The sequence below is a fragment of the Mobula birostris genome, chromosome 29, assembly GCF_030028105.1.
Source record: "Mobula birostris isolate sMobBir1 chromosome 29, sMobBir1.hap1, whole genome shotgun sequence".
Lineage (NCBI taxonomy): Eukaryota > Metazoa > Chordata > Chondrichthyes > Myliobatiformes > Myliobatidae > Mobula > Mobula birostris.
In genome coordinates, this window is record NC_092398.1 from 26863670 (window position 1) to 26875393 (window position 11724).

Genomic DNA, 11724 nt, shown 5'->3' on the forward strand with positions numbered 1-11724 from the left:
TGCATGAAGACCCTCTGTAACTGGGGATCCTCCCGCCAATTGCCTTTCCTCCTTATTATGATTTATTTATTAATATTTATTAATTTATTGGGATACAGTGCAGAATAGCCCTTTTGACACTTCACACCGCCGAGAAACCCAACTACAGTATTTAACACCAGATTAATCACGGGGCAATTTACAACGTCCAATTAATTTACCAACCGGTACGTCTTTGGACTGTGGTCTTTGAGCCGGAGAACCCGGAGGAAACGCATGCGGCCACGGGGTGAACACACAGGGCAGCGACGGGAACGGAACCTGGTCCCTGGTACTGTAGATCATTGTGCAACAGTGCTGCCCGCCTCCGGTCTTGACACCCGTCTATAATTGTGACCCACCCCCCACATAACATGTCCTCCCCTTCCCTCCCACCTCCTATGACGGCCAAATTTGGCGCCTCTCCCTTCCCTCTCCATTAGAGCTAATTTTCTCCCTTTCTTTCCTCCTCCCTGATCAACTCTCGATAATGGCGCTCCTCCCTCCAATATCTTCTCACCTTCCCTCCCTCCTCTCCTCCATTATAACCTCCATTCACCTCTGAGCTTGTCTATAATTGTGCCCTACCTTCCCCCTCCCTCCCACGACATCCCTCTGTAATGACGCCCCTTCTTCCTGAATCTTCTCCCCCTCCGACCGGTCTTGACACCCGTCCATAATAATAACCTCCAACCCCATCTTCTCTGCACTCACCTCCAGCCGCCTCCTCATCCTCAGCTGCCGGCTGCCTCTGGTCATTGGGGACCGGCCCATCATGGACCTGCACCTCGCCCCGTTGGCTCCCGCAGCCGGGGTCCGAGGCGCAGGAGAGGGAACCGGAGTCGAGACAATGGCACAGGGTGCAGGGCTCAGGGTGGAAGGAGTGCCCAGCGGGATGGAGTCGCCCTCCGCTGAGGCAGCCCAGCAGGGCGCACCTGGGACAGGCACCCCGGGGTCGGGAGACCCGGGCGCAGTTTTGGGGAAGAGGGAGACAGGGGAGGGAGCTGTCGCAGGCGAGTTCGCCCCCTTCCTCCGGGCAGCGGCAGAAAGCGCCGCGGGAGCCAGCGGGGAAGGACGCGCCGGCGGGGACAGTCCCCCACTGAAAGCCAGCCCGCAGGCACTCGTAATAGGCGAGGCCCCGGCAGGCGCAGCCCCTCTGCAGGCAGCGGGCGCAGCACTCGCCGTCCTCCAGCCTCTCCTCAATGCAGCCCTGCAGTTCTGCGCACTCCACCCCCGTGCAGTCCAGCCCCGCCTGGGCCGACGACAGTGCCAAGGCGGCGCACAGGAAGATCCCACTGCGCAGGGAGCTCATGGTTTGGTGTTGCAGGAGGGGATCTGCAGGGAGACAGAAGAAGACTGTCACACACAGTCCCAGAGTGAAACTCCCTCTGCACCGTCCCGCCACACACTCCCAGGGTCAGACACAGAGTGAAACTTTCTCCACACCATCCCATCACACACTCCCGGGGTCAGACACAGAGTGAAGCTCCCTCCACACCATCCCATCACACACTCCCGGGGTCAGACACGGAGTGAAACTCCCTCCTCACCGTCCTATCACACACTCCCGGGGTCAGACACAGGGTGAAACTCCCTCCACACCGTCCCATCACACACTCCCGGGGTCAGACACAGAGTGAAGCTCCCTCCACACCGTCCTATCACACACTCTCGGGGTCAGACACTGAGTGAAACTCTCTCCAAACCGTCCCATCACACACTCCCGGGGTCAGACACAGAGTGAAGCTCCCTCCACACCATCCCATCACACACTCTCGGGGTCAGACACTGAGTGAAACTTTCTCCACACTGTCCAATCATACACAGCCGGAGTCAGGCCGACAGGGCACTGTTATGTTTAATAACTTCTAAACATTAAATTAATTCAAAGGAAGACACAGCAGTAAGAAAACGCAGGTGTAACCTCAAGTTTACTTTCAGCGAGGCACGCACCTATCACGTGGCAGCGCGATGACGTATATAATTCACATATTTATATGTATAAACTGTAATCAATTACTTAAAGAACAAGATTGCTTAATCAACCAATACATAGACAAGATTACTCAAATATAACTGCAGGAATAAATACACAACACTCCCTTTCATTGGCTATAAACAAATCAGTAGAGAAGCATCTCAACTATATATATATATATATATATATATATATATATATATATATATATATATATATATATATATATATATATATATATATATATATATATATATATATATATAGTATACTACCTTATACAACAGACATTTTTTTTTAATTGTCCTCTTCAGGCTTAAAGATTTAGTGGCCATGGAGGGTTTGTTTTTCACTCTTGTGGGATAATGTTTCTCCTGACAAGAGGGATCACGCCGCTTGGCAGATGAGACTTGCAGCCGTGAAAGAATCTCAGGTTCTGGGGCCTCCCCTGTAGGAATTGTCTCGGAGACAATATGAATTGGTTTCTGACAGTTCTGGACAGCCTTTCTTCTCCTCTTCTCTCTCTGGATCTACTTCATCCCCTATCTTTTTCTTTCTCGATTTCTTTCTCTCTTTCATACCTTTCTCTTCCTCATTCTCTCTCTCTATCTCTTCCCTTTTTTTTCTTCTTCTTCTAGTTTGTGCATCTTGGTCTTGAGAAGGTGCATTTCGTTCATTGGAGTATTCTCTTATTAATCCCTCTATTGGTCTTTACCATCTGATCTCTCCTCTCGGTTTCCTCATCCACAACACCTTCTGTTGAGTCCTCTGTTTTCATACCTCCATTGACTCCTTTCTTTTTGGCCTTCTGTTCATCCAGCTGGACTCTGGTCTTTGCATCTACTTTTACAAGCAGCTTCTTGTCTCCCACTTGAAGTTCATCCAATACCCTCAATGCGCACGGGGTATACTCACAAAAGCCAAATGCTTGCAGATTTCCTGAATCTCCTTGAACTCTCTTCCAGCTAAAAACCAAGCCACAGTTTGCAAGTAACTGTCTGATTAACATGTCAGACAAGTTCTCAGAAATGTTGCCCACAAAAAACTGTTGTAGTTGGACCACGGCTTTCATCAACTTTACACTTCTTCTGAGCAGCGTGGTCCTTCCTTGGTCCAATAGACTTTCCAACCAGAGGCTCAGAGGCTGGCACCAACACCAGTTTGTCCTCTGTTGGGCAACGGTTCATGGTATTTGGCATAGAGACGGTTGTGGCATCATCCAGTACATTTCTTAATTTGCTTTCAGTTGGCTCCATTGCAGGGGAAGTGACATACAAATGGTGGATGGATTGCCAATGAAGCTGTGGTTGTCTCAGCTCCTCACGCACCCAGAACTGTCTGTTCTACTGCATACAAGACCAATGTTTCAAAAGTTCCATTTATTATCGAGCAATATATACCATATACAACCAGAAATTCTTGCTCTTCACAGACATCCACGGAAACAGAAGAGTGCACCAAGGAATGAGTGACAGTAAAAACGTTAGAACCCCAACCCCCCCATCCCCTCCCACACCAGCAGTTGAGCTCGAAGAAGTCACTGTCGAGTGCTAATGTGGCTGTTGTATTTCACAGGAGTTACTAGTTGGATATTTGCAGGCTTTAGTTTAGTATCTGTGAAATGTCTCTCAAGCTCATTTTGTGGAATGACTGAAACAGCTGAGCCAGTGTCCATTTCCAATTCCATTTTAATTAATTTGCCATTTACTTCTGGTGTAAGCCATATTGCTTGTCTATTGTGACTTTTCACACTGTAATCTTAAGGATTCACAGTCCTGAGTCACTCTCATCATTATCAGATTTTTCGTCAACAGCGTGCAGATTAGTGATTTTTTGAAACTACAATTTGACTTTTTAGCTTTTTCTCTTCCCTGAGCAGTCCATTTATTTTTGTCTGCCCGACATGCTCCTGGTATGCAACCTACTTTGTTGCATTATCTGCAAGTTTCGCCTTTAATTCTGCATTTGTTTGGTGCACCTGAGCCCCTGTCACAACGGTGACACAATTTGTTCGGCTAAGACTATTTTTGTTTAGACGATGCAAATTTATCCACACTCACTTTCAGTCCTGTCTGCATCTCAACTGCATCGCTGTCTGCTGTTTCCATTCAAACAGTGATTTCCACTGCTTTTTTAAATGTGTGTTGTGCTTCAGTTAGGCCCCGGTTTTGAATACTTTGTTTGAAGATTCCACAAACTGAACGATCTGTCAGTGCATCACCCGTTCGTGTCCTCCCTCCAGAATAACGCGTGCCGAGGTGCGTGTTTTTTTTTTAATTCGAACGTCTCTCCGCGCTCTAACGGGTTAGTAGCCGTCTGGGTTCGTTTTAAAAATACCTCGTCTCCAATGTTACGTTTTGCTATTTCAAAACATTAAACTAATTCAAACGAAGTCTGAAATACTGGAACCTTCAGTTTATATTAAGCGATGCGCGCACATGTCCCGTGGCGGCGTGATGACGCATGCAATTCACTTATTGGTTCATATAACTCGTAATGAATGATTTAAAGAACAGGATTGCTTAGCGCAGGAGATATATATATATATATATAGGTTGACTTCTATTCAGAGCCTGTTCCTGTTTTGTATTTAATATTTCAGTTATATTTGAGTAATCTTGTATGTATACAGTAATAGAAGAACGTCTCTTTAGAACAGAGTGAGGAGGAATTTCTTCAGCCAGAGGGTGGTGAATTTGCGAAATTCATTGCCGCAGACGCTGTGGAGAGCAAGTCATTGGGTGTATTTAAAGTGGAGGTTGATAGGTTGTTGATTATTCAGGGTGTCCAAGCGTTACGGGGAGAAGGCTGGAGACTGGTGGTGAGAGGGATAGTAAATCAGCCACGATGGGATGGCAGAGAAGACCCGATGGGCCGAAAGGGCTATTTCTGCTCCTGTCTTATGGTCTAAACTCGCGCCTGTACTCACAAGCACGCACGCTGTCTCACTCACACACTCTCGGGGGCTCGTGTTCTCAAACTGCACACGCTCGCGTGCGCTCACGCGCAGCGAGTAGATCGCTCATTTACACACACACAGTGTGTTCTCGTAAAAACGTTTGCGCCCGCAGGAACTCGCGGCCCCCACTCAGAAACACACGCTCTCCCTCACTAACTCATGCACTGTCACAAACACGCTCTCGGTCTGACACGCGCACGCACTCTCAAACGTGCAGGCACGCGAACCCAATGTCAAGGTCGCGTTCACTCTCAAGAGCACACTCACACACTCTAACACTCAAATCCATATACACTCACAAATATATACACACTCGAACATACACTCACAAACACGGACACAGACATGTACGCACAAGCGTACTCAAGGCCTCTCAAGCCGCACTCACTCGCGAAGAAAAAAGACACCCGGAATCTCACGCAGAAACAGTCCCTGACAAACACAGGAGCGCGTCTCCAAAGCGCGCACATTCACTCACACTAACGTGCTCCCTCAAACCCTACCATAGGTACTCTCAAACACCGCCCATGATCACCCTGTACAAAATGTATTCTAACAAACTTAGACACCTTTGCTCTCCTCCCTTTCCGCGCACACTCACTATCACAATCTCGCTGCCTCCTTCTTCCACTCACGCCTCTTCCTCCTCTCTCCCCCTTTATTTTATACATTTTCGCTCCCCCTTTCGCGCGTCCCTCTCTCCCTTGCTCGCACACTCTAACCCTTTCTCGCTTTCTGTCCCAACTTCCCTCTCTCTCTCTCTCTCTCTCTCTCGTTTGCTTTCTTGCTCACCCTCCCCCCCCCCGTATTTTAGGCGTGCTCCCTCCCTCCTTTCCTCGCTCCTCCCTCCCCCTCCCTCCATTCCCCTCTGGAGAGCACGAAACCAAGCCCTCGTCCCCTCCTTTTGCGCACACGCCCTCGCCCTCTCTCGCACGCTCCCCTCTCTTCTCCCTCTCCGTCTGGCGTGCGCCCTCGCCTTCCCCTCTCCCCCTCTGTCCCGAACCCACCCTCGCTCGCCCCCTCTCGCTCTCTTTCACTCCCTTGCTTCCTCCCTTTCTCATTTGTCCTCCCGCTCCCCCTCCCTCCCTCCCACACGTCGCCCCAACACTCTCGTGCGCCATCTCGTTCGTCCCCCCCTCTCCATTTGTCTATATATATCCTTCCCTCTCTCGCGCTCTCTCCCCATCCCGCCCTACGCCCTACCCCCTCTGTCTCTCGCCCGCTGTCTCCATCTCTCTCTTGATCGCTCGCCCTCACCTACTTCCTCCTCGCTCGCTCACCCTCTAATCCTACCCCCTCTCTTTCCTTCATTTGTTTCCTCCCTTTCTCGTTTGCTCGCTCGTTCCTCTCCTCCCTCTCTCCCGTTCGCCCCTCCACTTCTCTCCCGCTCGCCCCACACTCTCTCTATCCCTTTCTCGCTTTCCCCTTCTCTCTTGCTCGCTTCCTCTCTCTATCCTCCTCTTACTCGCCCTCTCCTTTTCTCTCTCGCTCGTCCTCTCTCTCTATCACTCTCTCTCGCCCCTCCATTTCTCTCCTGCTCGCTCCCCCACTCTCTCTATCACTCTCTGGTTCGCCCTCTCCTTCTCTCGAACCCCTCTCGCTTGCCTCACCCCGCTCTCTCTCACCATCCGTCTCTCGCTCGTACCCTCTCCGTATATAGATTTACTTCTCTCCCTGTCCCTCTCTCCACACCCCTCTCGTTCGCCCCCCCCCTTCACCTCGCTCGCCCTCGCATGTTCTCTCTCCCCGTCCCGCCCCCTTTGGCGTGCACACTCGCCCCATCCCTCGCTCGCCCACCTCTCTCGCTATCCCAATCACCCCCCGGCTCTCTTTTGCTCCCTTAATCTCCCTTCCCTCCCGTTGGCTCGCTCGCTCCCCCTCCATCTTTCTCGGCCCCCCCCCCACTGAGGATTTCCCTGTCTCCTGTACTAGGGGGTAAACAACTCAGCACACGGGCTTCGAGTATACTTCCGGATGCCGGTCCTTGCCCACAGCCTCGCCAGCTCACAGCCCGCCATCTGTCCCCGTCCAGATGTGGGGGCGCACCCCTCTCCGGGGGGGGGGGAGAGGGGGGAGCAGGACAGAGAGGGAGAAGGCATACTGGGAACACACACACTCGCTCTCTTGTGAGAGTCGCACCAGCCTGGGCAGCGGTACCTCCCTCACGCAGATAAACACAGCTGCTGAAACCAGCCCGGTTCTCCGCAAGAAGCGCTCTCCGGAGAGTTTTGGGGAGATTTTAAAAAAAAGAGAAAGAAGAGGTACCTTTCTTACTGAAAGCTTGTCCCAGCGGCGAACTCTTGATCAGTCAGAGCGTACAAGGTTACGGGTAGAAGGTTGGAAAATGAGGTTGAGAGGGAAATGATTCAGCCATGATGGACTGTCGGAGCAGACTCGATGGGCCGAATGGACGTGCTCAGGCCAGCACCACGGGGCATCGGGACTTCAGCCGTCTGACCATCGCTGCCGGACTCCCGGCATGAGGGATCACGAGGCGAGACATTTGATACTGTGCTCGCTCCAGCTCCCGCCTGCAGCCAAACCAGTGTGTACAGACAACGAGCACCTCCCCATCTCCAGCCTTAACCCTTTCACTGCACGGTTCAATTATCTTTCCGGTCGGTGTGGAGGGAGCTTCACTCTGTGTCTGACCCCAGGAGTGGGCGATGGGACAGTGTAGAGGGAATGTCATAGTGTCTGACCCCGGGAATGTGACAGGGTGGTGTAGAGGGAGTTTTACTCTGCGTCTGACCCCAAGAGTGCGTGATGGGAGAGCATGGACGGAGCTTCACTCTGTGTCTGACCCCGGGAGTGTGTGATGGGACAGTGTGGAGGGAGTTTCACTCAGTGTCTGACCCCGGGAGTGTGTGATGGGACAGTATGGACGGAGCTTCACTCTGTGTGTGACCCCAGGAGTGTGTGATGGGACAGTGTGGAGGGAGATTCACTTTGTGTCTGACCCCAGGAGTGTATGATGGGACAGTATGGACAGAGCTTCACTCTGTGTGTGACCCCAGGAGTGTGTGATGGGTCGGTGTGGAGGGAGTTTCACTCGGTGTCTGACCCCGGGATTGTGTGATGGGACAGTATGGACGGAGCTTCACTCTGTGTGTGACCCCAGGAGTGTGTGATGGGTCGGCGTGGAGGGAGCTTCACTCTGTGTCTGACCCCAGGAGTGTGTGATGGGTTGGTGTGGAGGGAGTTTCACTCGATGTCTGATCCCAGAAGTGTGTGATGGGACAGTGTGGAGGGAGATTCACTTTGTGTCTGACCCCAGGAGTGTATGATGGGACAGTATGGACGGAGCTTCACTCTGTGTGTGACCCCAGGAGTGTGTGATGGGTTGGTGTGGTGGGAGTTTCACTCGGTGTCTGACCCCGGGATTGTGTGATGGGATGGTGTGGACGGAGCTTCACTCTGTGTGTGACCCCAGGAGTGTGTGATGGGACGGCGTGAAGGGAGCTTCACTCTGTGTCTGACCCCAGGAGTGTGTGATGGGTCGGTGTGGAGGGAGTTTCACTCGGTGTCTGATCCCAGAAGTGTGTGATGGGACGGTGTGGAGGGAGATTCACTTTGTGTCTGACCCCAGGAGTGTATAATGGGACAGTATGGACGGAGCTTCACTCTGTGTGTGACCCCAGGAGTGTGTGATGGGTTGGTGTGGTGGGAGTTTCACTCGGTGTCTGACCCCGGGATTGTGTGATGGGACGGTGTGGAGGGAGCTTCACCCTGTGTCTGACCCCGGGAGTGTGTGATGGAATGGTTTAGAGGGAGCTTCACTCTGTGTCTGACCCCAGGAGTGTGTGATGGGTCGGTGTGGAGGGAGTTTCACTCGGTGTCTGATCCCAGGAGTGTGTGATGGGTCGGTGTGGAGGGAGTTTCACTCGGTGTCTGATCCCAGGAGTGTGTGATGGGTCGGTGTGGAGGGAGTTTCACTCGGTGTCTGATCCCAGGAGTGTGTGATGGGTCGGTGTGGAGGGAGTTTCACTCTGTGTCTGATCCCGGGAATTGTGATGGGACGGTGTAGGGCGGCTCTGTCTGTCTGGATAGTTTGTACAGGGTGAATATGAAGCAAGACAGTATTGAACTCCTCCCTTCAGGCCCCGCTCTGCGCTGTACCCAGCTGTGTGAGAATGTGTCGGTCAGAAGCTCCGGTATTTTTTCTGATGCCAGAGGCTGCTTCGGGGCTGAGTTACCTCTATCATCCCCCATCGTCTTCTACCTGGAGGTTTTTACTAACGTGTCACAGCAAGTACCCAAAAATGTTTTGCACAGCAAGAAGCGATCCGTTCTGTTAGCCCAGTGCGGACAACCCGAATAAAATGCTCATTTGTAGCACTTCCCCGTCTCTGTGACCACCCCAACCCCTGGCCCCTACACCCCTCCCCGTCTCCGAATCTCCACACTCCGGCAGCTCCTACACCCCTCCCCGTCTCCGTATCTCCACACTCCGGCAGCCCCTACACCCCTCGCCGTAACCCTCTTCCGGCCCCTACACCCCTCGCCGTAACGCTCTTCCGGCCCCTACACCCTCCCCGACTCCTTAACCCCACACTCCGGCAGCCCCTACACCCCTCTCCGTCTCCGTATCTCCACACTCCGGCAGCCCCTACACCCCTGGCCGTAACGCTCTTCCGGCCCCTACACCCTCCCCGACTCCTTAACCCCACACTCCGGCAGCCCCTACACCCCTCTCCGTCTCCGTATCTCCACACTCCGGCAGCCCCCACACCCCTCGCCGTAACCCTCTTCCGGCCCCTACACCCTCCCCGACTCCTTAACCCCACCCCCGGCCCCTACACCCCTCACCGTCTCCGTATCGCCACACTCCGGCAGCCCCAACACCTCTCGCCGTAACCCCTTCACGGCCCCTACACCTCCTTCCGGCCTCTGCACCCTTCCCCGTCTCCGTAACCCGCTCCTCCGGCCCCTACATCCCTTCCACATTCTCTGACCCCCTTACAGCCCCTACACCCCTCCGGGTCTCCGTAATCCCACACTCCGGCGGCCCCTACACTCTTCCCCGTCTCTGTAACCCCCTCCTCCGTCCCCAACACCCCCTCCACTCCGGACCCTACACCCCTCCTCGTCTCTGTAACATCCTCTGGCCTCCACATCCCTCCCGACTCTGTAACCATTTCTGAACCCCCAGCCCCCCCCGTATCTGTGACCCCCCCCCCTTCCAGCCGATACAACTCTGAAACCCTCCAACCTCCCCATTTCTGTAACTCTTTCCGGCCCCTACACACCTCCCCGTCTCGGTAACCCACTTTGTGAGCCCCTCCCATTCTCTACACCCGTTCTTATTTTCTCTCCCCCCCCCCCGCCAACACACACACACGGGCTCTGCCTGGGTTCTAAAATCACCCGTCACCGTGACGACAAGTTCCATCCTCGCCACCCCTCCAGCCCCCACCTTCAGAACGGCGCTCGGTCTCCTTTTTTGACAGCAGAACTCGTCTTCGCTGGAGGTTAGTGCGTGTGTGTGTGTGTGTGTGTGTGTGTGTGTGTGTTTGTGGTGGGGGGTGGTGGGGGGTCTCACTGAAACCTATCGAATATTGAAAGGCCTTATCAGAATGTTTCCTATAGTGGGTGAGTCGAGGACCGGGGGAGCAGTCTCTGAATAGAGGGACGTCCATTTAGAACAGAGATGAGGCGCAAATTCTTTAGCCAGAGGCTGGTGAATCTGTGGAATTCTTTGCCACGCATGGCTGCGGAGACCAAGTCATCGAGTATATTTAAAGCGGAGTTTGATTAGTCAGGGTGTCAAAGGTTACGGGGAGAAGGCAGGAGAATGGGGATTGGGAGGGATAATAAATCAGCCATGATGGAATGCCAGAACAGACTCGATGGGCCGAAAGGCCTGATTCTGTTCCTCTGCCTTGCCGTCTCTTATTTAGACTTTTTTGGGAAACTGCAGCGACTTGCTGCTGGGGAGCCCATTGCTCCCCCATCTCCAGCTTCTCGGAAGGTCACTTCCCTCTCCTGTTCGCAGCTGGTTTCTGTTTTATATACAAAAAACCACCAAGTTTAGTGCGAGCGCTACAAGAACGATTAAATAACTAAACCTCGGTGAAATTCGTCGTCGTCCAGGACGCATCGTGTTCCCTGCGATGGCCGATGTTCCAGGAACACTTTCCGCGGTGGCCACCGACACGGGTACAGCACCGCGCCAAAGCTTTGGCACGTCCAGGATATTTCGCTCGGGTGCTCAGATTGCACAGGTCTGTGTATCCCCGGAACAAGTTGTCTCGGGCAGCCCCCCTCCCTGACCAAGGAGCGGCCAGTTCTGGTTGGTTCATGCGCAAAGCTACAACGACACCCCTCCCTCGAGGACAACCCCCCTCCCCGGCACTGTGAAACCAAATATTATAACCAGAAGACACGGGAGCAGAACTAGTCTATTCGGCCCCTCTAGTCTGCCCCACCATTCCACCCCTCTCGACCTCATTCTCCTGCCTTCTCCCCGTTACCTTTGACAGCTCTACTGATCAGGAATTCCACCGCGTCACCGCCCTGTGGCTAAAGAAATTCCTCCTCATCTCTGTTCCAAATGGACGTCTTTGCAATTTGAGGCTGGTCCTAGACTTTCCCACTCTCGGAAACCACTTCTCCACATCTACTCGATCCAGACCTTCCTGCACTCAACAGGCTTTCAATGCGACGTCCGCCTCATTCTTCTCAACTCCAGCGAGTACAGGCCCAGGGCCATCAAACGCTCCTTGCGCATTAACTCTTCCATTCCCAGGATCGTTCTCTTGGCGCCTCC

The 11724-nt window shown here is 53.1% G+C and overlaps 1 protein-coding gene across 1 annotated transcript in view; it reads right to left on the bottom strand.

Moving 5' to 3' along the window:
* LOC140190273 (fibulin-1-like) overlaps positions 1-6615 on the bottom strand; it is a 148515-nt gene extending 141900 nt beyond the window's left edge. The window contains exons 1-2 of the mRNA XM_072246857.1: positions 6581-6615; positions 733-1353 (exon numbers count right to left, since the gene is read on the bottom strand). Of these exons, the coding sequence (XP_072102958.1) occupies positions 733-1330 (598 nt within the window). The 5' untranslated portion in view covers positions 1331-1353; positions 6581-6615. The remainder of the gene's footprint in view (positions 1-732; positions 1354-6580) is intronic.
* Between the last annotated feature and the right edge of the window lie 5109 nt (positions 6616-11724).